Source organism: Malassezia vespertilionis, chromosome 7 (assembly GCF_029542925.1).
Source record: "Malassezia vespertilionis chromosome 7, complete sequence".
Taxonomy (NCBI): domain Eukaryota; kingdom Fungi; phylum Basidiomycota; class Malasseziomycetes; order Malasseziales; family Malasseziaceae; genus Malassezia; species Malassezia vespertilionis.
In genome coordinates this window covers 342,357-367,500 of record NC_079253.1, presented here as the reverse complement: position 1 = coordinate 367,500, position 25,144 = coordinate 342,357, and the positions used below count along the sequence as shown (strand labels likewise).

Here is a 25,144-nt window from a genome sequence, read left to right as displayed (position 1 = left end):
CGAACCGAGAAATACGCCGCTCCCTACAATGCCAAAGCCTCGGCACACACATTCTGTGGCGCGCGCAGTCATGGTAGCTGTAATGTGCCACATGGCCATCGCATCGACCCTACTCCAAATAGTACAACACGTGTTTATCTCTATGCACGGGCGGGCACGGCCGCATGCACCGTCACTGCACCCGTGCCCATCGTCACGGGGCGTCCCATGACGATGTTGGCGGAAGGCGAGCTAAGGTGGTCTTCTTCCTGGAAGAGCGCCGCGCCGCTGAGGAATGCCATGGTCATCTCAAAGCTAGCCTTGAGCAATGGCGAGGGCGAATCGGCCAATCCGCCGCGGCTAAACGGGCGGAAATCGCCAAAGGCGGTCTGGTAGTCGGCGATCAAATAGAGGTGGCGCATCGAGACGCCAATGCCATAGGTATCAAAGATGCCTTTGAGCTCGCTGACGATCGCCGCTCGTGCCGCTTCGACGCCATAGCAGGCCAATAGTGCGCCGATATCGTTCGTGTAGATTGCATCGAGATCCACAAGGCCGAACGCAAACTCCCACATGCCGGGAATATTAATGCCCTCGGCGGTGAGCGCCACAGCATCGTTCCCTGGTGTCGGTGGCGGCACAAGCACCCTGCTGATCCGTGGAATTTCATGCACGACACTGGCGCAGCACACGCGCTCGACAAGGTTGATGAGCAGCATCTTTTCAGCGCTGCTGTGGATGTGCAAGTCAAACTCGGCCCATGCGCCGTGCTTCGCATCGAAGCGGAACGCCTGCACGTACTTGGTCTCGCTCTGGAATTTCTCGCCGAGATCGCTGATGCGCGTCTCGATGGTGTCTTCCATTGCCTCGTCGTCAATAAGCTCCTCGTCCTGAAAGGCGGTGTGCAGATCATCGTCAGTCTCGTCGCGATCGTCATACGAGACGCTTGCAGCATTCGCGCGCCGTTTGGCTGCGTCGGCATTGTCTTCCGTGTCGGACACGGGCGCCTCGTCGTCCGAATCCTCTGCATTCGGCTCGACGCCTTCGGCTGCGGTCGTCTCCGTCTGGCCCTCTGCAAAGCTCTGCCCGTGGCCGATGGCCTGCGTCTGCCGGACCTGGTCCTGGCGCTGGCGCTTCATCTCGCGCTGAATTTCGCGCTCGATCAGCGGCACAAAGGTCGCTTCGAGCCCTTGAAGCACATGCTCCGTCGAGGCATTGTACTCCTCGTGCACTTCGTCTGCGGGGTAGAATTGCAGACGGACTGTATACATCTTTTGGCGCTGGTAGCCATTCGCTGCCGTCTTGGGCAGGATCCGCTCCGTGACCGTGGCGTCTTCCACAATCTGGCTCAAAACGAGGCGGCTGCCGTCCTTGCAAAACGTGCGCATTTGCGCTTCGGTGATCCCAGTACAAACAGGAAGGCGCATAATCGGCGTCTTGATCTCTTTGGACGCAGTCATTACAATCTCGCGCAGACGCGGAATGCCCAGCGTGACATTCGCTGCGCCGTGCCCCGCAAAGTGGAACGTATTCAGGGTCATTTGCGTGCTTGGCTCGCCGATGCCTTGCGCGGCGAGCAGCCCGACATTCTCGCCGGGCTCGACCAGCCCATGGTGGTATAGCACCTTGCTCATCGCGCGGAACTGCTCGATTCCCAGTTTCGGCTTCGCCAGCAAGGGTTGCGGTGCACTTTCCACCTGCTTGCGCTTCTTTTCCGCGAGCAGCTTGTGGGGATTCGTGGCAATGTACGCCTCGACCTTGCGTGCAAACGACTCTGACATGGACCCAAAGTGGCGCATGGGTGCGTACACGCTCATCACTGGCGGATACTTGTGTGGCTTCTTGAGTGCGCGTTTCATGTAGTCGGGCGCCTCTTCCACCTCCATCGTCTCCTGCAGCTGTAATGGGTTGTACCGCCGGCGGTAGGCCTCAAAGTTTTGGATGCTAAAGTCGAATTGCTCCAAGTACTTGGAGCGCGTCACGTCCAGTGCGTCCTCGCCGTAGTGAAACTGGAGCAAAAAGCCATCGCTGTTGCGCACCGTCTGGTCGTACTGGACAGAAACGCCCTCGAGATGCTTGATCAGGCACCGCTGCAGGTAGCCAGAGCGCGACGTCTTGACCGCAGTATCAATCAGCCCCTCACGGCCAGCCATGCAGTGGAAGTAGTACTCTTGCGGCGCAATCCCCGTCAAGAAACGGTTCGCGACAAAGCCGCCCGCTCGGGCTGCAGTGTCAAACGCCTTGAACGAGGGGAGTGTCTTGCCGCTTACCATCACAGGCACACGACGGCCTTCGAGCGCCTGCGGCCCCAAGAGACAGGAGATGGAGGAGACATTCACAGCACTGCCTTTTGCGCCGGTCACAGCCATCATCTGCATATTGTTCTCGGGGAATTTGCGCAAGAGCCCGTCGGGAATGCACGCATTGATCACCGCCGAAGTAAGCTTGTTCGAAGCGGACATCATATCCGCGTCGAGCGACGCAAGTTTAATATCGTCTCGCAGCACTTCCTCCAGGCGCAGGCGCAGATTGTAGTTGGTATCAGAGTCGTTTGGCTTGCCCTCCAAACCGACATTCTTCACCGCCGCCTCCAGGCCGCAGTCAGCGCCTTTCTCAAGGAGATCGCGGCGCATACTGTCGCCTTCGGCGCTGAGGAGCAAGTCGTCCATGCGACACGAAAACGCATTGTGCTGGAGCCAGGCGGTAAAAAGGCGCGATAATATACTCAGCATGCGCCCCGCATTTTCCGCACCGAAAATTTCGTACACGCTGTGGATGAGGCCGTAGGCCGATGCGCCGATCTGCGCCTTGTCCAGCACTCCCGTTAGCATCTCGCCGTCGCGCACGCGCACAATCTCTTCTTCTTTGTGCGAGGGGCCCCAATAGCGCCCCGCGACCTTCGCCTTGGAGTCCAGGTTCAGCCCTGGGACGTGCGGCGGCTTGACATTGAGCAGGATCGTAGAGATGACCTGCTTCCCTGTCCACAAGCGCTGCGGCTTTAAAATCGCAGGCGGCAGCATCGCAATCCGGCCGGCAATGCCGTAGTTTTCCGGGCGCAGCGCGCCAAAGACAAACTGGCTGTACTCTTCGCGTGTGTAGAGAGTATTTTTGCTTGTCATCCACACACCCGCCACGACGTGGTCCTGGATCAGCCCACGCAGAGGACTTCCGCTGGTGGGGACAAGGTACTGGTTGTCTGTGTTGGCAATGTTGTAGCATTCAGCACGTGCAAGCTGCGACTGCGGAAAATGCATGTTCATTTCGTCCCCATCAAAGTCGGCATTGTACGAGTTGCAGTTGGCATAGTGCATCCGGATAGTGCGCTCGCCTTGCAGGACACGCGCTTTGTGGGCCATCATCGACGGCTTGTGCAGTGTCGGCTGCCTGTTCATCACTACAATATCGCCCGTGCGCAGGTGCCGAAGCACTTGCTTGTTGGCGATTGGCGTGCGCAGTGCGCCGCCAATGCCGCCAAACGTGCCGATGCTCTGGCGCGAGACTTGGCCCTGGGGCGTCAGGAGCTGGTTGGCCAGCGCGGTGCGCTCCTCGACCGATACGTTCTTGAGCAGCGTCTCTGTGCCGTCCTCGGCACGGACGGCGTGGGCACCGGGGTATGTATCGGGGCCATTGATCACCAGCTGGCGCATGACCTCGTAGTTGTGGACGGTGACGGGCTCGGGAAACGTAAGGCGTTTCGCAAACACGGGCGGAACGCCGATTTCATTCGTTTCGATATTGACGTCGGGCGAAATAACCGAGCGCGCGGCAAAGTTGACACGCTTGCCCATCATGTGCTTGCGAAAAAGGCCCTCCTTCTTTTCCAAACCCTGCTTCACGCCCGGCGGCGGCGCTTGGCCCTGACGCATGGGTGCGGGATTTTTGCTCGCGTCTATGTAGCAGTTGACAGCGACTTGCAGCTGCATCATGGCCGAGAGCAGATCGTCCATGGCGGTGCGCCGGTCGACATTCCATTGCTTTTGCAGGCGCATGCTTTCGCCATCGTCGAGGTCGTCGAGCGACGGGTAGTTTGTCTTGCGGTGATACGCTTGCGCCGTTTCATTCTTCTTGCGTACGTCCAGAGACGAGTGCAGGATCTTGGTAAGCAGCTCGTTTTGTGCATTCTCAAACGTTTGGTCGCCCATCACGCTCGCAGGGCGGAAACGCGTGGGTGTGACACAGATCACCTCGAAAAAGAAGATATCGGCGCTGGGCGCAGAAGTGTTGGTCGCAAAGATGGGATGGCGCCCAAAGAGTAGGCTGCAAATCTCGGCTTCGTTTGCAAAGAGGCGGCGCAGGTTTGCGCGGCACTCGCTCGCAGGGACGGCCCTTGCCTGCGTGCCGGCCTCTTTGCTGAGTTTGCGTGCGTCTTTGAGGGAGACGGCGGCGTGATTCTCCGTGGGCTGCTCGACCTCCATCGCAACTGCATCGCTTCTGCTCGCGCGCTCGGCCAGGAGCACATTATCGCGCTTGATCCCGCGCGCTTCGTGGATCGCTGTGTCGCGTGCAGACAAGGCACGCTCTGTGATCTTTACGAATCCGTCTTTACGCAGTGTGGGATTGGTGGCTTGGCACCGCTCGCAGCGGCGGCGCAAGATATCCTTCAGGAATACATTCCGCAGGTCGCGCCGCGCCGCGTAGCCTGCCGCGCCGCGCTCCGAGCCCTTTGTGACGCCCGCACGGACTGCTTTTTGTAGTATGTTCCTAGTGGCCGTCTCGATGCGCTGGACAAACTCGTCGACAGACTCTAGTTTGGTATCTTCGCGCATGACCATCGCCTCCTCCTCGTCCTCGGCATCAATACGCAATGGGCGCCGCAGCTGCTCTATCGCCATGTTCTCCGCCTCGTCCATAAGGCCGTAGTCAAGCAGCTTAAACTGCGCTACGTACTTGGCCATAGCCACGCGCGAAATGGTAAAGTGGTGACAAAAGACGCACATCCCGCGCAATAGAGAAAAAGCATGGTTCATAAACAAGGGGTGGAATACAGGCGCAGGTAGCTCAATGTGCCCAAAATGCCCAGGACACTCAAAGTGGTTCATGTGGCACGTACGGCATATATCGTCGAGGCGCATGGGGCCAAGGCCGGGGTCGTACAGACCGCCTTCCGTCGGCGCATTTGCATTATCCAGCAAGACAGGGTTCACAATCTGCCGTACTGAAATACTACGCACCTCGTCTGCTGTAAGGAAGCTGAACGAGGCGGATTTGACGTGCGATGTAATCGCACGCGTACTATCCATCGGCGCAGACAAAAAAGGTCAGGGCGCAGCCAGGCGCTCATTTTTTTTCGTATCACGTGCGACGGTCGTGGGCAGCGAAGCGGGTTAGGTCCGTGCTTATGCACGACTTGGCGCGTGGATCGGCGTCGGGCCGTGGGGCATGGATGCTTGGCGCGGTGGCTGTGGGCTCGTCGCTAGCGACGCTGCTAGCAGTGCTGAGTTACCAGCGATCGTCGCGCAAGGCGCGCCGCAAACGGCTCGAAACTGAAGCGCACAAAGCCGCCGTTGCTTCGGCTCTGCCGTCGCTGCACGGCGGCGGCATAGGCACCGCGCATACACCACCTACTGAAGCACACGATGAGACACTTATTCGCGAGCAGCTCAGCCGCAACTACAGTTTCCTTGGCGAAGAAGGGATGCAGCGTGTGCGCGATAGTTTCGTGATTGTCGTCGGCGCCGGAGGAGTTGGCAGCTGGTCTGCGCTCATGCTGCTGCGCTCCGGCGTGGGCCACATTCGGATCATCGACTTTGACCAGGTGTCGCTCTCCTCCTTGAATCGGCACGCGTGTGCTACGCTGGCCGATGTGGGGCGCCCAAAGGTCGAGTGTTGTGCGCACTACTTTGAGCAGGTCGCGCCGTGGGCAAACGTCGAGGCATGTGCCGAGCTATTTCATGCCAAGAACGCCGCACGGCTTTTGGACGGACAGCCCACGTACGTGGTGGACGCAATCGATAACCTCGAGACTAAAGTAGCGCTTCTGCGCTTCTGCGCCACGCACCATCTGCGCGTCTTTTCCTCGATGGGCGCCGGGGCCAAGGCAGACCCAAGCCGGATCCAAATTAGCGATATCTCTACCACCGTCGAGGATCCTTTGGCGCGTGTCGTTCGCCGAGAGCTGCGTGCCGTGGGCGTGCCTCCGATTCCTGCAGTGCACACCCAGCACGACCCTCCGTATACAGACGCTGACTTTGCACAGGAATGGTGCGTGCCGTGCGTGTATTCTACAGAAAAGTCCGATGTGCGGCTGCTTCCGCTTCCGGAAGACGAGATGGACAAGGGGGATGTGGGCGAGCTTGCAGCGTTTGAGGATTTCAGGGTGCGTATTCTTCCCGTGCTTGGGCCACTTCCGGCCATGTTTGGACTCGCCGCCGCCACCTACATCCTTTGCGACCTTGCGGGGCACAAGATGGAGCCGCTGAATGTCAAGGGGCGCCGCAAACTGTATGAAAAACTATTCGCCGACTTAAACGTCACGGAATCACGCTACCCGTCGCCGCACACACCGGCTCCGCCGCCGGCGAATCGCACGCCGCTCACAGCCTCGGATATCCCCCCGACGTACCATGCATCACATCCGTCCAGCAAGAATGGGCCGCCGCCCAAAGTGCGCATTCCATTCAGCGTGAATGACTGCGCGTACTTGTTTGAGGAAGTCTTTCGTGGACGCTCAGTCGTCCCGCCATTTGAGACGCTGGGCACGGGGCAGCTCATGCGCTGGGACCCCAAGCGTCCGCTCGAGTACACCAACGTTGCATTGTTTACCCGGAAGCAGGCGCGCGAGCATGAGACGGTCCTGAAAGAGAGCCTTGATCCAGAGGCATTTTGGGGGGCACACGTCGCCGAAATGATGCGTCGAAGACTAGCCGAGGAGCGGCGCATGTCGCACTGGCGCTAGGGAGCGCAGCCTGCTTGCACCCACGGCCCAGCATCCCAAAGGCCTCCACATGCAACGCGCCCAGGCGACAAATAGCCCATTCTGCCAAAAATCCAAAAGTTGCTATTTGCGTGCGTCTACATTGGGAGTTTGCGTGGGCGGTAAGGTCGTCGCAGCCGAGCCACACCCGTCCAACACATCATCCTCTTCCACACGCCGTGCACTTGCAGGCCGTGCCCTGTGTGTATTGACAGCCTCAATCGGCAGTTGGAAATGCTCTTCGTCGCATCCGTACGCTTTTGGCGTCAGCTTAATCACCGTATGCAGCGGGATGTTGACATACGGCAGCTCGTCCTGGTCCAAACCCATAAAGTAGGCATACAAAGAGCGGATGATTGCCTGGTGGCTAATAATTAAAATATTCGTTTGGCGCTCGAGCTCCATAATAACCGGCTCCAGCCGTACAAGCACATCCCGGTAGCTTTCTCCCCCGCGGTAACGATAGTTGAACTTGTCTTCGTCGCGGTTCGCAGAGTCCTCGGGGTAGTACTTTTCTATCTCCTCGTACGTCATGCTGTCGCACACGCCAGCGTCCAGTTCGTCCAATGAATTCCACACGAGCTTTGGGTACTGCAAGAAGCGCGCCGTCTGGCCAGTGCGCCGCAAAGAACTGTGCCAGACTGTGAGCGGAGCTTCCCCGAGATGGTCGTGGATTAGTTTCGGAAGTGCCTGCGCATACATTTGACCGCGCTCCGAGAGGTCCGAGTCACCTCCAATCTTGCCCTCGACATTGAACTGCGACTCGCCGTGGCGAGAAAAAAAGATGTTGCGCGGAGTGATGTGCAAGTTCATCAGGTAGAATGCAATCTGCGACTCGAGGTACCCGCCCATCAAATTCATCGTCGCCGAGCGCCCCACATCGACAATCTTACAATAATGGTAGTTGCGTTCCGTCCCGTCCTCGTCGAGCGGCTCATACACCGCCTCGTAATTCTTGATGCGGTCCATAAAGTCTTGCTTCGCTTCCTCAACACTGCGGTCGTTGTAGTCGGGATCGTTGCTCCGGGCCTTGACCGCAATATTGTTCGCAATCACATCGGGGTCCGTGCAGATCGACTCGAGAAAAATGAGCCGAATGCCCGACTCCTGGGCCACACGATCCGCAATATGCTTCCGCCGCTGCTTTGTGGTGTTGGTCGCATCATGCACGCCGACATTGCCGCCGCGATTGAGCCAGGCAATGAGCTGCTCGAGGCATTCGTTCGCAAGCTCTTCTCTTTTAAGCACGCCCTCCGCATTATGGGGGTCAAAGAAGGTGGCCGTGGTGTGTATATGCACACCCGTCACCTCTTCTTTGTGCTGCGCCGTCACACGACGAAGCTGGCCTACATTAAAGACCTTGACCTTGTACTCGCGCCACCTGAGGTACCGCATCAGCTTGTTGCTCAGGTAGCTTTTGCCGCGTGCAGGCAGTCCAACCATGGCAACCACGATGCGCTCGCCGCTCGAACCCGGCTTGATTTTCTGGCCTAGGTTGGGCGCCAGATTCGGCGAGTCGCGCCGCGAGATGGAAGGGCCGCGTATGTGGTTGGATGCGCCGCGCGCGTGGTTGTACATGATTTTCTCCGGAAACGCAAACGGCTGCGTGCCTGTCAGGGAATCGTCGGGCGGGGAGGGCGATACGCAGGGGGGCCCGGGGAAAAGCGTGCTCGACACATAGCCCGTTTCGTGTGGCGTAGATGTATAGCTATGGCCGGGGTGCGAAGTCGATCGCGTTTTCGTTGCCGGTTGGAGCACCTCACCAGCATCTCTCGCCAGCTCGGACGAAACCAGGTCGGGATGGTCGCGCAAGAGCGCAATCAGGCCGTCGGACGGATTGCCCCCGAGCTCGGACGAGGCCATATTTTCTTCAAATTGCTGGCGCTCCAGAGCGCCGGGCGCTGGAATCGGCCGCGACAGCTCGAACGACTCGTCGCCATGCATGCTATTGTCGCGCTGCATTTGCAAAACAGTCTCTAGGACATGCTTGTGAAGATGCTCCTCCGCCATACTGGCCAAGGGCAAATGCTGCGCTCAGGGCAGCGACGCACGTTGCGCCACGTGACGTACCCCACGCCGCCTGCCTCGACACACCATGGAGCATGGCACCTTTGCGTTTGTGGACGCGGCGTCCTATGCGCCAAAGCTGGTGCTGCGCATTCCAAAAGAAGATGTACAGAGTAAAGGGTGCAAGATGCAGGTCATGGTGCCGCTAGCGCCGTCTGTGTACTACGATCCATTCACGGCGCGCGTAGAGACGCAGCAAGGCGTGGCGCATGTCCAGCATCTTGGGCGGCTGGAGCTGGAGAAGCAGGTGGGGTGGTCCGCACACCCGATGGTGTGGGACGCAGAGATGCGTGCCTGGTGGGAGGGTGGCGATGAGGATGCTGTCGGGGTCGAGCCAGCAAGCCAGCGCACGGACGGGCCTTGTAGCGGCGCTGCATGCGAGCATACCGCCGTGCTTGTCGATCTGGACACGGCACACGGTAGCGAAATGGGTTTGGAAATTACGATTCCTTTGCATAAGCGCTACCAGATCGCGCAAGTCCACCCGGTGCCTGTACACGTCGAAATCAAGCACGACGCGCCAGCATGGCTTCCTGCGCACATTGCGCCGCTGTACGAGCGTGCAGCAGACGTGCTTGCGTCGGTCGCATCACATGCCCTGTCATGGATTGCGCGCATACACACGCGGCATTACCAGTCCGTGGAGCTCACCGGCGCGCACACAGCGCCGATCCTCTTTGCCGCGTGCACGGAAGGCGACATCCCGGAGTGGGACGTTGCCGACGTCCACGAGATTCTCCCTGATGCATACACGCACCTGCGCCCGCGCTTTGAGGCGAAATTGCAGGATGCGTACTTGTTTGTGCCGCCCACGCCGCTTTTGCGCATGTCGAAAACTGTGGCCGACATGCCGGTTGGAGATGCGGGGCTATACCCACTTGTGCAGCTCGGCACCTTTGCAGCGACGCTGCTTGCTATGCTATTGGCTGTGCGCAGTATCCGCCGCGCATGTAGAAAGTAGTCAATTTGCAGTGCATGCTAGCTTGTGCGCCTGCCGGTGTACTGTGTAGTAGCATGTGCACTGCGCACCCTTGCATGCTATGTACGGAACTAGTAATCATCGCCACGCGAGACGACTTCCTTGCACGTAGGACGGAGCAGGATCGTGTGTTCGTATTGCGCAGTCATCGATCCAGGCACATCCGCGAGCGGAGGATAGTCCTGAACAACTCCTTGCGACACGAGATGCTTGAGCCCCAGCAAATAGTTCTGCTCGCCCAGCCGGTCCAAGTAGCGCCGACAGAAGGGCAGCGAGCCAAAGTTTTTGTTGATCGTGTACAGCAGCTGGCGCGCGCTGCTGACGCGCAGCGGCACCTGCGGTGGGTTCGATTTCCGTGCATAGTGCGAGCAGTCTCCCGAGTCCACGACCAGGCCCCGGCCCGTGGAGCCAAACGTCTCGATGGCAAAGTGCTCGCCCTCCTCCATCTTCACGTTCAAGTTTGGCATCGCGACGATCGGCACGCTCTTGCCGCCGTGAATGCGATAAGGCTCGATATTATGGCCGTTCAGGTTACGAATGCACTTTACCTGGTGTGTTTTGCCTTCTGCATCAAATTCGTGGCTCTCCATCACCTCCTGTACTGCGGCACCGACGTCGCCGAGGCGCACGTCGATGCCTGCAGTCTTGACACCCGCATTGGTTGCCTCCTTCACGGCGGCAAGCAGCGGATCCCACGTCGGCTCGAAGTTGAGCGTAAAGGCACTGTCGACAATACGCCCCTTTACGTGCACGCCAAAGTCGACTTTGAGCACGTCGGTGGCCTGCAGGATGCGCTTGTCGCCCGCATTCGGCGTGTAGTGCGCTGCCACCTCGTTAAGACTCACGCCCGTGGGGAACCCAATTCCCGACTCGAATCCGTTCGCTTCGACCAAATTGCGCGTGCCGTCCTCGACCATGTTCACAATCTCGGTCATCGACATGCCCGGCTTGATAGTGCGCTGCGCATATTGGCGGACTTGGCGGTGTGTCTCGGCGGCACGGCGGATCAGGTTGTAGTCAAAGCCCTCCTTCTGCTGCACAAGACGCTCGCGCTCGCGCAGTTCTTCGCCCGTCGTCCGCTGGCGCGACTCGTCGAATTTGGTCGTGTCGTACTCCTGAATCTCGCCGACAGGGTAGATGCCGGTCGGGAACATTTTGGTCAGGCCGACTGTGGGCGGCGCTGTTTGCTCGAGCACCGCCTTGCCGCTCTTGGCCTTTTTCTTCTTTGCCGCATTCTTTTTCTTGTTCTTTTTCTTCTTCTTGTCGGCCTCGGTCAGCGCAGCGGATTCCTCCTCGTCATCAGATCCGTCATCAGCCTCGTCGGCGTCATTCGATGCAGTGTCCGCGGCAGCTTGCAGCTGCGTCTCTGCGAGCTTCTTGGCAACGTCGTCCGTCGCAGCAGCCTCGTTTACAGCGACCGCCATCGTTGGGGATTTGCACTGGTCAAAAACGCACGCGAGGCAATTTTGTGCATTTAGTCAGCGTGCGGGCGCTTGGGCCGCTGCCACCATGATCAATGTGCGTTGCACAGCACTAACACCAGCTATGGAGCCAGAGGAAAGAGGCGGATGACGTGCGCAAAAAGCGACAGAAAATATCTCCAGCGCAGCTGCGTGTCCAAAAGGGTACGTCGCGTGTGAAATGCTCACCGCAGACGTGACTGAATTGGCGCTGCCAAGCACGATGCAGACGGCGTTTCCCGATCCCACGGATCTGATGCATTTCGCGCTTACAATTTCGCCAGACGAGGGCATGTACCGCGGTGGCGCATTCCAATTTAGCATTTCGGTCGGCCAAAACTACCCTCACGAGCCACCTAAGGTAAAGTGCATGCAAAAGGTACGCCGCCAAGCGACTCACACAGATTTACCACCCCAATCTGGACTTGGACGGGAACGTGTGCCTCAACATTTTGCGCGAGGAATGGAATCCGATCTTGAACCTGAACTCGGTGCTGGTGGGGCTTCAGTTCTTGTTTCTCGATCCCAATCCCGACGACCCGCTAAACAAGGGTGCGTTTCTCGCTGCTCACCATCAGAAGCCGCAGAAGATCTGCGCAGAGACCGTGCGCGATTTGCAGCCAATGTGCGCCGCTCACTCATGGGTGGAACGATGCGTGCGTTTGCGTGATTCACTCACCACCAGAGGGCATTTCGTACGACCGTGTCATGTAGGCGTATACCATGCATTGTAATCTATAGATGGATGCAGCCATGGTGCAGCAATGCACACATGCACAAGCGCTGCAGCATAATAAAAAAAAAGTCGTGCTATCGCGCATCGTACAACGTACCCTCACTGCGACGTTTCTACGGGCGCCTCGCCATCTGCTGCGCGCTTACCCCAGCCCATCCAGCTCTCGTCGTAAATTGCGCCATGCACACCGAGTTGCTGCAGCGCAAGCCACAGAATACTCGCCGTCATGCCGCTGCCGCACGAGAGAGAAGCACCGGCAGATCCTTTAGCGCTGCCATCGTGGCGCAGCTGCTCGATGGCATCGCCGCCACCAAGCGCATCGCTGACTGCCTTCCACAGCTCATGCTGCGGCTTGAGCGTCGTGTACGTGCAGCCCGGCATGCGGCTATCGCTCGTCGTGTGCGACGCAAGCACGCTCAGGAATGGCAGACTGCGCGCGCCGGGAATATGGCCGGACGCCATCCCAGGCCGCGGCTCCGGCGTGCTCCCGTCAAACCGCGCCGCAGGACGTGCATCCAGCACCGTCTGCGCCCGCGCGCCTTGCTTTGCATTCGCAAGCATCTCGTCAAACGACCGGATCCAGTTTTCTTGGAGCGTGGGCGCTGCGTAGGTTGCCGGTTCCACGTGCGGATCCTCTTTCAGCGCAGCGGTGTCGAGCGGAAGCCCAGCCTCTACCCATGCAGGCATGCCGCCATCCAAAACCGAAACGGCTTCGTGGCCAAAAGCCTTGAAGGTAAATGCGGTGCGCGGCGCGGAAAAGATGCCTTGGGCATCGTACACCACGACATGCGTTTTCGGGCTCACGCCGTGCTTGGTCGCAGCCTCTGCAAACACGGAAGCGCTTGGCATCATGTGCGGCAGATTACGCACGGCCTCGCCGCGCGTCGCGACCAGATCTACGTCCCAGTACAGCGCGCCTGGAATGCGAGGCCCGTGCAGGTATTCTGCATGGCCGGAGCGCGGCGCCTGGTTCGGCATATTCAGGAACCATGTCGCATCGAGAATGCGCGGCGGGTCCGCACTCTTTAGCAGACCCGACAGCTGGGTAGCAGAAAGCAGCAGGGGTGGGATCGCAGTATGGGCAGCCAGCGACATGGTTGTTGGTGGCAAGCGGTGGCGGCGGCACCACTTAGTCATCAACGCGCGTGACACAAAGCATCGTCTGTGCGTTGCCAGCAACCTCGGGGATGCGCGCGTAGCCGAGACAAAGCGAGTCTCATGGTTAGCCCCACGCTCCTATTGTCACGTATGTATGCATACACTGCTGACCCCAGTCGCGGAGCCCGTCGTGTTTTTATCGGGGAGCACACCGGGCCATGAAGAGCTTGAGGACGCTAGCAGACCGCCGCCGCAACTGCGCGGCATGGTCAAGCTATCGCTGCCGCGCCCCACTCGCGTAAAAGACATTATACTTACACTTACTGGCGTTGTGCGCACAGACTGGCCCGAAGGACTTGGCCAGAACAGGATTGAAATGGCGGAGCAAATCCCCCTGTTGCGCCTGAAAACAAGCGTCTTCCGCACGGGCGACGGTCTTCCTATCCCCCTGGACACCATGCACGATGCGGCACTTCCCGTTGTAACGTTGAACGATCCAACGAAGCAGAATGCCGGTGCAATGCACACCCGCATCGACGATATTGGGCGCGAGCCAAACAGCAACATGCACAGCAACATTGCGGCACGTCCAGCGCCGTTGCATTCCGCCAGGAAGGGCGCATTCAAAGGTTTGCTCGACGGTCTGCGCCTCCCCTCCCGCCCTGCACCTGCCGAGCCGTGCGTGGAAGCAGCGTGCTCATCGCCGCCCGCGCGTGCAGAATGGTTCGAGCTGCGCAAAGGCGACTACCAGTTCCCCTTTAGTGTATCGTTACCCCTCGACCTCCCCCCCACGCTGCACGCCGACTTTGGGCACCTCGAGTACATGCTAAAAGCGACGCTCATGCGCAGTGGACCGCTGGCAGGAAACGTGAGCGACCAGCGCGAGGTGACGCTGGTCGAAGCGCCGGATCCCGAGACGAACGCCGCAGCCGACTCGATTGTCGTCTCGCGCACATGCGAGGACATGCTCTCGTATGTCGCGACGATTGCAGGGCGCAGCTTCCCTATTGGAACGAGCATCCCACTCACGCTGAAATTCATGCCCGAGAACAAGATCCGGATCCACCGAATCACCATCACACTCGAGGAGCAGACAGACTATTTTGCGAACGAGCGCAAGACGATGCGGCGCGAAGTGCCGCGCAAGTGGACCATGCTGCGGCTCTCCAGCCCCCGAAACTCCACCTCGCCCTTGCTGCCGATTCTTTCTGACGCGCCGCACCCACTGACAGACTCGCCCATCGAGCCTTACGTCGACGCCGCTGCCGCGCTCGACCAGGCACATGCACACGAGATCACACTCGCGCCGCTGAGCCCCAGCGGCCCATGGTGCCTTGCCATGGACCTCACCGTGAGCATGGCACAGCAGAAAAAAATAAACATTTCGTGCCAGCACCCCAGGTCCAACATTACGATCCACCACCTGCTAAAAATTACGATCCGCGTCGAGTCGCCCGCCCACGCTCCCGACACATCCGGCGAAAAACGGCGCATCATTGACATCGTGATTGGTGTTCCCATTACGCTCACCCATTCGCACACCTCGCTCGAATGGGTCAGCCTACCGAGCTATGAATCGACGCAGCAGCCCCCGTCGCTCCTTCCCGCAACGGTTCTTGGCGCCGGACCTCCTCCCCCACCCTTTACCGACTTTATGTACACGCAACTCCCCCTCGACCTCCCGCCCAACGCCCCCGCCGAGCCCCGCGCGCCGCCGTCCTTCCACGTTTCCGTTCAGCACCCGCCATAGCCTCGTAGTTCGGCCGAAATGCTTGCCCAGTGCGCCGCGTCTGCCGCGTGTTGTCTGCCATGAATGAACAGGGCGAGGCGTTGTTGCGGCCTTCGCCCGGCTCCTTCCACGATCTATACGAGCATTTAGAGCATGCGCGACAGACGCGTGCGCCGCGCGAGCTGCGCCGCATGCTCGATTCGCGGCTCGATTCGCTGCGCAACTGCGGCGATGCACTCGGCAAGCCGTGCGAAGCGTCGCGCGCCGCGCTTGCCAACGATGGGAGCGTCGAGTACGGCGGGCGAACGCTTCCTGTGGACGAGCTCCAGCGCGAACTGGCGCTGGAAATCAGCGCGCGCTTTGATATCGACCAGCTTGCAGCGCTCCTGCAGCTGCGCAATTTTCTCGAAAGCGAGCACCGCAGCGTGCATGCACTCCAAGACGCGCGCGAGGGCGCGCGCGACGACTTCCTCGATGCCTTCACCGTGTTTTTTTTCGAGGAGCAGCTCGCGCTGATCCGGTGCATCAGCGCGCTCCTGCGCATCTCCGAGGACGAACACAACGATTTATACGACACGGCCCTTGCGACGCTCGACGCGTTTGCCGACGCCGCATTTGCCGCGCGGTGCCTCGGCTGGTTTGAGCAGGAGGTCAGCACAGAACTCCTCCCGCATATCGTCCACGATGAGCGCTACTCACTCCTGTGGGCGCGGCAGGGCGTGCTGCGCCAGCTGGCGCTCCTCGAAGTGGTCTTTCTACTCTACTACGGGCGCCTCCAGGCCTCGCCCTCTTTCCTTGCCCGCACGCTCGAGACGATCCAAACGACGCGCTTCGGGCACAAGCAGGCGAATATAGGCTTCCTCGACATGGAGTCCATCGCGCTCGTCGACTGCGTCTCGCACCTGCTCACCTTCCTCGCGATCGAGTGCCTCAACTTGGAGGCCATGCTCGAGCCCGTCGACGAGGACGCACTGGAGCGCGGCGGCGTCCAGGCGGACCCCGCCCTGGCTCTTTTTGCGCCGGAGCCGTCTGCGCTCGAGACGTGCTTGGGCGCGCTCGACGCGGCCAACGCCCTGGTCCTCTACGCCCCCCTCCTCCTCGGCTGGTCCTTGGTGCTCCGCAGGCTCGGCCAAACGCTGGACGTGTGTCCCGACGCGGCGCTATACGCCGCTACCACCGTGTACGATAATGGGCCGCCCATCTGGCGCAGGCTCGCCCAGGGCGCCATGGATCCCACCATGGATTTGTTTGCCGTGCTGCGCGCCTTGCTGGCCTCTCCACTGCTCAGCAGCACTGGCGACTTGCTCGGCGCCTCGAACCTCTCTGCACTGGCCTACCGCGCCGTGTTCAAAGGACTGCTGCTTGCGCTCACCGAGCTTGTGGAGCCAGCGTACCTGCCCGACTTTGACGCACTCGTCGCGATCTGGGCCGCCACATTTGGCCCTCAGGCGGCGTCGGATGCGCCGGGCAGCGCGGACGCTAGCCAAGGCATCGCCTCCTTGTGTGTCCAGTTCTGGACCGCAGACATGCCTTTTCCCACGCGCGCCTCGGTGCTCACCACCGCACGCCGCCGCTTCCCCGCGGCGTTCTTGCCGCTTGTCGAGCTCGCGCGTGCCTTGTCGGGCAACGCACAGGGCTCGACTGCACTTCCCCCCGCCGTGTCCGACGCGAGCGCCGCGGTGCTCGACTATGTAGCCGCGCTCCCGACGCTCGCCCTGCCGCTGATTCACGCGGGCGCAGCAGGACTGCAGCCGTGGGAAAAGGTCGAGCAGCACACCGCCTGCGTGCAGTACCGCCTGCAGTGCCCTTGGCAAGTGCCTGCCACCACGCTGGTCCTCCCACAAGGCACACAAGGCATGCTCATCTCCCCCCTCGACAGCACACCGCCCATCGTCCTCTGGGAGCTTGCGCAGCCTGTGAGCGGCTGGCGCATTATGCGCGACGCACTCGCTGCATGCGTCGCGCCGCCGCCGCGCCGCACACACGACCAAGAGGTCTGGGACGAGGCGGCGCCCCTCGCTGCCCTCTCGCCCGACTTGCACGACGCGGCGGCGCCGATTGCCGACGCGTTTGTCGCAGTGCTCGCGAGCGATGCCGCGCTCGCAAGCGCCCTCTTGGCGCACCTCGACGACGCGCCGAGTCTTGTGCACGCAGCGCTGGAGATGCTGCGCGGGGCGCTGCGCAGCACCCCGCTCAACACACGCATGGTGTGCGCCGGCTACAAGCTCCTCGGCGCGCTCCTTTTCCACGCTCCGAACGAGATCTGGCAGCATGTGCGCGCGACGAATTTGCTCCTCGGCAGCCCCGGAAATGTGCCGCTCCTCGACACGGCCCACGCCGAGACAAGCGCGCTGCTCGAGGCCGAAGTGGCGTCTGGACGCTTTGCAGGCACGCTCGCCCTTTTCGATCTCATTGCCAAACTCGTCCACGAGCTGCAGGTCGCGCAGTTTGCCGAGCCCGCCGAGCTGCTCGCCGTCAAGGCGCAGGTGCTCCGCCGCGCCATGCACTGGGTGCTCGCCTCGGTATGGCCCGAGCACCAGGCGTGGACGTATGCCAAGGCGAGCGATCGCACCGAGCTTGGGCTGCGCTGCGTGCGCCTCTTTTCCGCCGTCCTATCCGACGCCGCTTTTGCTGCGCACCACGCTTCGGCACGCGCCATTGCGTCGCTCACCGAAAGCGTGCGCCGCGCATTTGGCGAGGACGCGAGCGCGTCCAGCCTCGCGCCGCTCCTCTCGGTCCTGGGCCACGGCGAGCGGATGATCGATTTGCTGTACACAAAAGGACAGGTGTACCATGCCAGGCTCACCGAGACGCTCGTGGAAACCTACCTGCACTTTGCCCTGCTCCTCGCGCACCGCACCGCACCGCACCGCCTCACGACGCTCTTTTTCCGCCTCGCGCCGAGCCCCGCGCGCGATCTGCACGCGCCGCCGATTGAGCTCGCGAAGGCAGTGCTGCGCTACGTGTGGGCGCCGATGCCGCCCCCGCTCTCTGCGCTTGCCGCACAGTTCGTCGCTGCCATCTGCCGCGCCGCAGACGTGCGCAGCACGTTCCGCCTGGCCGCGCATCTGGGCTCCGCGCACGATGTAGAGCGCACGGCGGCGCACCTCCTCGGCGTCGTGGAGAACACGTACGAGGATTTGGCGCTCCGGGTCGCCGTATGGCATTTATTCAGCACGCTGCTTGCGTCGCAGCCCGCCATGGCCACGCTGCTGCTCACCGGCCGGCTTGCGTGGGGCAACGTTACCAACGCGCCGTCCAACACCGTTTTGCGCCTCGCTGTGGACAGCATCCAAATGTGGGAGGAGCTGTGGGAGAGCGCGCCCGACCTCCTCGACGCCATCGTGCAGTTCTTGCACGGCGCTTGGGCGCACGCGCTCGCGCACCCTGCCGTCTTCGACACCATCAAGCAGGACACGGCTGTGTGGGATGCGCTCGGCTCGCTCATCGCGCGCGACACCGAGCCAGCGCCGCGCCTGTGTGCCGCACACGACGGCGCTCTCCACCTCGATGTCGAGCATGCGTCGGAGCAGGTGCGTCTCTACGCATTCCGCGCGATGGCACAAACGCGCACGCTGCACCTCTTTGCCATGGACCTGCAGGCGCCGCCAAAAGACAAGAAGGGGAGCTTGCGTGCGCTCGCACACACGGTCCGCGCCGCGGATTTTGCCGAGGTGCTGGCGCGCACGGCCGGCGCGGAGACAGATGCGCCGCACGACTATGCCGCCAAGCTCCAGCGCCTCGTGCCGAGCATCGCGCTGGACGCGCTGCGCCTCGCGCCGCGCCGCGACGCGTTTGATACGTCGCGCGTGTACGGCGCAGCGTACCTCTACGCGCGCACCGACTATGCCGCCAAGCTCCAAGGCGTGCTTCCTGCCCTTGCGCCCGAGGACCACGCGGCGCTGCAGCACGACGCCGACGCACTGCTCGCCGGCCTCAATCTCGCGTGGAGCTTGGTCGATGCACAAGCGGCGCGCACCGCCGCATGGTCCGCGTGCTTTTCCACAGGCACCGGCGCGCTGCTGGCCGACGCCGAGGCGCGCGGCGCACTTGGCGCGATCCAGCAGACATTCGTGCACGCCGCGTCGTGCCTCGCGCCGCGCCTCGCAGCGGACGTGCCTTTTGCACGTACACACAAGCTTGCGCTCCTCGCCGCGCTGCTTGCGGCGGGATGGGCGCCGAAGACGCGCGCAGCGCACTTTGCGTCTCTTGTTCCCCAACTTGCGAGCATCGTAGCGCGCCACCACAGCGACGCGCAGCAGCCGCTCTTCCAGCTCCTCCTCACCACCGTCGCAGCGGCGCGGCGCGAGCCAGAGAGCTGTGCATCGCTCGCACAGCCCCTCGGCTCGATGCTGTCACATACCGTCGCGTCGCTGCAGCAGCGCGTGGCCACCGCCTCGCTCGACGCTAGCGCTGTGGCTGCCGCAGCGCGCACAGAGACAGATCTCGAGATGCTGGTCGCGGTGGTCAGCACCGCCGTCCGCCTTCCAATCTCGCATCTTGCGTGGCTGCAGCCGCTGCAGACGTCCAATACGCTGCACACCTGCTTGCAGCTCGTATGCGACGCTCCGCTCGTAGGCCTCGGCGGCATGGACACGCCCACGAGCATGTCCCACGTTCGCTTCCTCGCGCCGCTGCTGCGCCTCTTTGCGACGCTCGCCGCGCAGCGCGCCGCTTGCGAAATGACCGCAGAGAGCCGGGTGATGTCTGCGTTGTGCACAAATGCACTCTCGGCCCTCCTCGAGCGCGGCGCGCTTGCTGCCGTCTTGCCCTCGGGCGAGCCCTCGCCCTTGCACGCGCTCTGGCTGCTCATGCTCCAGATCGTCGTGGCGCTTATCGAGAACCTCGGCACCACAGCCCCCGGCCTCGACGCACGCTTTGTCGACGCGGAAGTCGAGGCGTTTGTGCTTCTGTACGCCGCACAGATCCGCCGCTCGCTCCTCTTTGCACCTGCGTCGCACAGCGCGCTGGACGTCGCACAGCTCCTCGAGCTCGGCCTCGTACTGCGCCTCTTTTACGCCATGTGGCACGCCAAGTCGCCGCGCATGCCGCCAGGGGCATGTGCGCCCACAGACCGCGCGAAAGCACTCGTTCCCCTCGGCGCGGAACTGGTGCACGCAGCGCCGCACCTCTTGCAGCAGCTTGCCTACCTGTGCCAGCACCCGCAGGAACTGCGCGCAGAAATGGGCTTCGCGGCGCACCACGCGCTCGAAAACGGTCCTGGCGCGCGGGCACTGGCCGCGGCAGAAGACGCACTGCGTTCTGCACTCGGCACGTTGCTCGCGCTCTTGTGGGATGTCACTGGAGGGAGCACGGTGCTGCTTGGCGATGTCGGTGCATGGCCGCCGCTCCCGGCCGTGCTGGAGCCTACGCTGCACGTGTCGGTGGGAGGAAAGGCGTCGCTAGGGACGCTGCTGGAGCTTGCGAGTGCGTGGACGGATCGTGCGCGCACGATGGAACTACATGATCCGGCGCGCACTGCGCTGTGCAGGGCTATGGAGCAGAGTGTAGGGCTATGTGCGACGCAGGCGCTTGCATGGGCGAATGCGCGGCGTCCTCCCGACCTCTCTGCGGCGAGCATTGCGCTCGCGAAGCAGGCAGAGACGGAGATCGAGGCGGGGATTGGCCGCGATATTGCCGCGGCAGTCCGTGCTGCGCAGGGCGTTTGTGGGGTGCAGAATACCGACACGTTGTGGCCGGTGCTTTATAGTGTAGCCGCACAGCAGCTGGGCGCTGCTCCGGCGCCGTAGATACCAACGGAGCATGGCCAAATGAGTAGTGGACAGAAGGGCTAGTGGACAGACGAGATAGTATGGTCAAGCTAGTAAATCAAGCTAGTACATTCAAGCTAGTATAGTCAAGCCAGCGGGGCCAAGCTAGTATAATCAGGCTAGTATGGCCAGGCTAGTATGGCCAGGCTAGCGTGGCCATCTAGCTCGTATACCAACTAGCTCGTATACCAATTAGCTCGTATGCCAATGTGGAGCGCGTTGGCCGCGCTCGCTCCACATTGCACGCCAGCGAGGCCAACTACTTAGCTCCACATTGTCACGCTAGCGTGGCCAGCTACCTAGCGCCTGCATCGTGGCACACTTCCGCTGGCGCCAACGCCATGCCGCCCTCTGCCGTCCCGCACACCGATGCACACCGGCTGCAGGACGCATTCGAGACGCTCACACGCATCTATTCCCCAGACACCACCACGCACCATATCCGCCGCCATATAGTCCACGATCTCCAGCGCCAGCAAAATGCCCAAGTCCATGCATGCTGTGCATCCCTGCGCCATGTCGACGCTACATTAGCGGCCCTTGCTTCCGAGACGCGCGCCATGGCAGATGCAGCGCACGACACCATGGCCAGGATCCACAGCGCAACGACCGCGTCGAGCTCCTTGCTCGACCATGCCGCGACCGTACAGACACAGCGCGCAACGGCCACGCTGCACCATACGGTCGCCACGCGCCTCTTGGCCCAGCTCACACTCTCGCCCGCCGACACACAGGCACTGGACTCCGACATCGGCCCCCGTTTTTTCCAGGGCATGGACCGCCTGCACGCAATCCTGGACGCATCGCTCCTCCTCCTCAACACGCACGACGGCGCCGACACGGCCCGTGCGACGCAGGAAGTGCGCGCCAAAGCCCACGCGTCGCTCGAGCACGCATACAAGCGGCTCGCGCACTGGACCTCGGCCGCGCTGCGGCGCCTTCCCATCGACGGCGCAGAAATCTCACCGACGCTCACACAAGCCATCGCGCGCCTCGCTGCGCGCCAAGACGCGTTTCGCGCAGCACTCGCTGCATTTTCCGAGAAACGTGCCGCGATGCTTCCGGACGCATTCATGCGTGCGCTCACCACCGGCGGCCCACCGCCGCTGCGCCTGCCGCGCCCCATGGAAATCCACGCACACGACCCAGTGCGCTACGTGAGCGATATGCTGGCCTACACGCACCAGACCCTTGCCGGTGAGCGCGAGCTCGTGACAGCCCTCGTAGCCGACCTTGCACACGCAACAACGGCGCGGTGGATCGGGCAGCCGTACACCGCACTCGACGTGGACATACGCCTCGATCGCCTCGCGCACGATCCGCGCATGCTCGATGCTTTGGTGCGCAGCGTGCTGGACCGCACCATGGCTGGCTGCTGCCGCTCGCTGCAGGCACGCATCCTTGAAACGGTGCGCCTCCAAACAGACGCACCCACCGTCCTGCGCCTCTACTTTGTCCTGTGCTTTTACAGCGCGACGCTGCAGCAGACCATCGGCGCGCGTGCAGCGCTCAGCACGACGCTGCACAGCATGGCGCACACGACGCAGGACGTGTTTGTGCAGCGCCTGCAGCAGTACACTGCAACAAATCTCGACATCCTCGCCTCCGATGCACACACCGCGCTCGCCGCAAGCACGGCTGCTGCGCGGCTGCTGCGCTCGCTGTACAACGAGTGCGCGGACGGCGCGGCGGCGGATTTGGGTGAACAGTACGACGCGCAGCACGACCAGGTAGCCACACACCTCCTCGACCCACTGCGCACGACTGTGCTTGCGTACGCAGCCAGCATGCGTGAGCCTCGCGCAGAGGCCTCCTGGACGCAGTACCTCGGCTGGGGCGCACACGCCGCACAAGCGCCGTGGGATACAGCGCCGTGGCATGCCGATACGTTTCTCCTGAATGCGCTGGTGCCGCTGCTTGCCGTGCTCGGCCCCTTTGCACACACACAGGCCGCCGCGCTCGAGCAAGACGCGCTGGATGCCGCGACGCGGCTGTACCGACTCCATGCGTCTGCGCTCGAGCGCGAAGCGGGCATGGACAGCGAGGGCACGCCGGACGCGGAGAAACTGCACGAATTTTTGCGCGCGCCCACGCTCTTGAGTGTGCCGCCGCGCCTGCACGCCATTGCGCACGACACCATCGCCAGCGCCATCCACCGCGCGGCGCTCGCGCAGTTGGCAAACGTGTATACCCAGCGTCCCCACGACGATCCGCGTCTTTCTACCAACGAGGAACTGCGTATTCTACTGGTGGTCGATGGCGCGCAAGCGCCGCAAGAAATACTCGCGGATGCACTCTGCGCTAGCCAAAGTACGTGCGTGCCGTAGCTTGGTAGACGCGCAAATCTGCCTCGGAAAAGCAGCAGAAGACGACGAGATCGAACTGGCTGCCGAGGTCCGATTCGAGCACCTGCCTCACCTGCGCCATCGCCGCATCCGTCGCGTCCTGGATCGGGTAGCCGTACACGCCGGTGGAAATGGCGGGAAATGCCTCGGTCAGCCATTGACGACGTACAATACTGCGGCACTGGTGCTCGGCTGCCTGGTAAAGACTATTGCGGTACGCATCCTGAAGCAGCTTGCGCGACACGCTCCTCGTGTGGTTTGCGTCTGCGTGAGCTGCTTTCCGCCAAACGCACAGATCGGGCTGCGTGAGCTGGCGGAAGACGTACCCGACCGTATGGACCACTGCTTTGCACGGCAGCTGGTACGCCTGCGTCGTTTTTGCCTCGCCGGTCGCGCACCAGCGGTGCGCGCGGCACTCTTGGAGGAAGCGTGGATCGTTTGCCGCGCGGTGGATCGCGCCGTCGACTGGGGTCAGAAGCGCGCAACGCACCGCCGCCGCCGCCCAAGAGCGAATTCGTGGCGGCATTCACGATCGCATCCACATCGACTACGGTAAGTGTGCGCCCCACACACGTTTTGTAATGTCCCTAGTGTGAGCGGCGCCAAACGTACGCGCGGACCAACGCTATTTTCTCCGCCAATGCACGCATCGTCGAGGATGGCCCCTGCGCGGTAACGCCTATGTAGTGCTGCGTAAATCCCATACTTCTTTGCCTCTTCGCACCATGAGCACACAGCAGCAGATCATCGTGCAGCAGCAGCCGCCAGCACAGTCCGTATGGGCGAAGCGTACGTGCCGCATGCACACTCACCACAGTCGGGATGGGCGCCATGATGGGCTCCATTGTCGGGCTCACGATCGGTTTCATTGGCGGTGGCTTTCAGATTCTGCGGTACGCTGCGCCTCATCTCACACCAGCGCTGGCCCAGGCCCCCGCGGCGCTATGGCAACACTATCGCAGTTCATGCTCTCTTCCGGCGCTACGTTTGGCTTCTTTATGGCGATCGGGACCGTGCTCCGCACAGAATCTAGCATCCTCAACGACGCACGATGGACGGCTGCCTACCGCGCACAGGGCCATGGCGTGCACATTGCCCAGCCCAAGGCGCAGTCTTAGCTAGTTTTGCGTAGCTGTGCCTGAATAAAACGACGCTCCATGAGCACGCCTGTGCGCCGATTCGTGTTTGTCTTGACCACTTCTTCCACCGTGCCTGCGAGACGCCCGGTGCTGTGCATCAGGCGCTCGACCTCGTCCTTGGTAAAAAAATAGGCCATGGTCTCATCCCCGCGTCTGTACCAGTCGTAGTCCGTGCTCAAGAGACTCGGCTCCGCCCACTGTGCGTCCTTGCGTGTGTGAAAGCGGAGCTGTGCAATGTCGCAGCGTGCATAGTCGCGGAACACGAGCGTGGCGCCCACCGGCACAGCATCGACCAGCGCAGCAAGCACCGCTGCGTGCTCGTGCGGCGGGATCGCCGAAAGCACAAAGATGAGCGAGAGCGTCGAGACCGGCGGCCAGCCGCGCCGCGTTGCAAGATGTGCACGGAGCGTGCCTTTCTCGCGCACCAAATCGTACACAAAAGCATGCACACGCTCCGGTGTATACGCACCATGCTCTTTCACCATGGCAACGGCCCGCGGCGAAAAGTCGCACGCATACGCTTTCAGCGCTGCATTTTTTTCCAGCAACGGGTAGATTGTGTTCCCGACACCGCACCCCACCTCAAGCAGCACCGGCGCATCCTGTGCACCCTGCGCACCCTGCCCAAGCGCCTGCTCAATCCCTTCTTCGCCGTCTGCCGCACGCAGGCTGGCAAACTCGCGGTCGGTCCAATGCCGGTCCCGGAAAAACCGATCCTCGTGCGCCTTGTAAAATTTGTCCCACGCGCGCGACGCCTCGCGCCGCGTCTTGTCCACCACGAACGGCGTGCTCACGCGCCGATTCTGCTCCAGCACGCTCGCCGCGGCAGCGCCCGGCGCGCTGCCTCGCGCGCCGGGCACATTGCCTGGAATGGCGCGTGCGTCCATAGCAAAGCACGTGGCAAACGGCCGTGGTTCTTCTCCACCAC

The 25,144-nt window shown here is 61.9% G+C and overlaps 12 protein-coding genes across 12 annotated transcripts in view; 6 read left to right on the top strand and 6 right to left on the bottom strand.

The window, feature by feature from the left end:
- The window catches only part of MVES1_003473 (uncharacterized protein), a gene marked incomplete at both ends in the record, with an annotated part of 526 nt that extends 454 nt beyond the window's left edge, over positions 1 to 72 (bottom strand). Inside the window, one exon of the mRNA XM_056208290.1 lies at positions 6 to 72. Within this exon, the coding sequence (XP_056064265.1) occupies positions 6 to 72 (67 nt within the window). The remainder of the gene's footprint in view (positions 1 to 5) is intronic.
- Positions 73 to 140: 68 nt separating this feature from the next.
- On the bottom strand, positions 141 to 5,219 carry MVES1_003472 (DNA-directed RNA polymerase; the record flags this gene model as incomplete). Its single annotated transcript, XM_056208289.1, has 1 exon — positions 141 to 5,219. One exon carries the CDS (start codon positions 5,217 to 5,219, stop codon positions 141 to 143), a length of 5,079 nt encoding a protein of 1,692 aa, XP_056064264.1.
- Positions 5,220 to 5,317: 98 nt separating this feature from the next.
- Positions 5,318 to 6,874, top strand: MVES1_003471 (uncharacterized protein; the record flags this gene model as incomplete). Its single annotated transcript, XM_056208288.1, has 1 exon — positions 5,318 to 6,874. The coding sequence occupies one exon, from the start codon at positions 5,318 to 5,320 to the stop codon at positions 6,872 to 6,874; it is 1,557 nt and encodes a 518-aa protein (XP_056064263.1).
- A 102-nt stretch (positions 6,875 to 6,976) lies between these two features.
- FBP26 (Fructose-2,6-bisphosphatase) lies at positions 6,977 to 8,902 on the bottom strand (the record flags this gene model as incomplete). The annotated part of the gene is made up of 1 exon (XM_056208287.1): positions 6,977 to 8,902. One exon carries the CDS (start codon positions 8,900 to 8,902, stop codon positions 6,977 to 6,979), a length of 1,926 nt encoding a protein of 641 aa, XP_056064262.1.
- An 85-nt stretch (positions 8,903 to 8,987) lies between these two features.
- MVES1_003469 (uncharacterized protein) lies at positions 8,988 to 9,920 on the top strand (the record flags this gene model as incomplete). Its single annotated transcript, XM_056208286.1, has 1 exon — positions 8,988 to 9,920. The coding sequence occupies one exon, from the start codon at positions 8,988 to 8,990 to the stop codon at positions 9,918 to 9,920; it is 933 nt and encodes a 310-aa protein (XP_056064261.1).
- Positions 9,921 to 10,009: 89 nt separating this feature from the next.
- MAP2 (methionyl aminopeptidase) lies at positions 10,010 to 11,362 on the bottom strand (the record flags this gene model as incomplete). Its single annotated transcript, XM_056208285.1, has 1 exon — positions 10,010 to 11,362. One exon carries the CDS (start codon positions 11,360 to 11,362, stop codon positions 10,010 to 10,012), a length of 1,353 nt encoding a protein of 450 aa, XP_056064260.1.
- Positions 11,363 to 11,447: 85 nt separating this feature from the next.
- Positions 11,448 to 12,112, top strand: UBC12 (NEDD8-conjugating protein ubc12; the record flags this gene model as incomplete). Its single annotated transcript, XM_056208284.1, has 5 exons — positions 11,448 to 11,456; positions 11,482 to 11,563; positions 11,593 to 11,777; positions 11,803 to 11,950; positions 12,084 to 12,112. 5 exons carry the CDS (start codon positions 11,448 to 11,450, stop codon positions 12,110 to 12,112), a joined length of 453 nt encoding a protein of 150 aa, XP_056064259.1.
- A 121-nt stretch (positions 12,113 to 12,233) lies between these two features.
- Positions 12,234 to 13,229, bottom strand: MVES1_003466 (uncharacterized protein; the record flags this gene model as incomplete). The annotated part of the gene is made up of 1 exon (XM_056208283.1): positions 12,234 to 13,229. One exon carries the CDS (start codon positions 13,227 to 13,229, stop codon positions 12,234 to 12,236), a length of 996 nt encoding a protein of 331 aa, XP_056064258.1.
- Positions 13,230 to 13,386: 157 nt separating this feature from the next.
- On the top strand, positions 13,387 to 14,982 carry MVES1_003465 (uncharacterized protein; the record flags this gene model as incomplete). The annotated part of the gene is made up of 1 exon (XM_056208282.1): positions 13,387 to 14,982. The coding sequence occupies one exon, from the start codon at positions 13,387 to 13,389 to the stop codon at positions 14,980 to 14,982; it is 1,596 nt and encodes a 531-aa protein (XP_056064257.1).
- Positions 14,983 to 15,041: 59 nt separating this feature from the next.
- Positions 15,042 to 20,711, top strand: MVES1_003464 (uncharacterized protein; the record flags this gene model as incomplete). Its single annotated transcript, XM_056208281.1, has 1 exon — positions 15,042 to 20,711. One exon carries the CDS (start codon positions 15,042 to 15,044, stop codon positions 20,709 to 20,711), a length of 5,670 nt encoding a protein of 1,889 aa, XP_056064256.1.
- Positions 20,712 to 21,073: 362 nt separating this feature from the next.
- COG6 (Golgi transport complex subunit 6) lies at positions 21,074 to 23,059 on the top strand (the record flags this gene model as incomplete). Its single annotated transcript, XM_056208280.1, has 1 exon — positions 21,074 to 23,059. One exon carries the CDS (start codon positions 21,074 to 21,076, stop codon positions 23,057 to 23,059), a length of 1,986 nt encoding a protein of 661 aa, XP_056064255.1.
- A 1,132-nt stretch (positions 23,060 to 24,191) lies between these two features.
- MVES1_003462 (uncharacterized protein) lies at positions 24,192 to 25,103 on the bottom strand (the record flags this gene model as incomplete). The annotated part of the gene is made up of 1 exon (XM_056208279.1): positions 24,192 to 25,103. One exon carries the CDS (start codon positions 25,101 to 25,103, stop codon positions 24,192 to 24,194), a length of 912 nt encoding a protein of 303 aa, XP_056064254.1.
- Between the last annotated feature and the right edge of the window lie 41 nt (positions 25,104 to 25,144).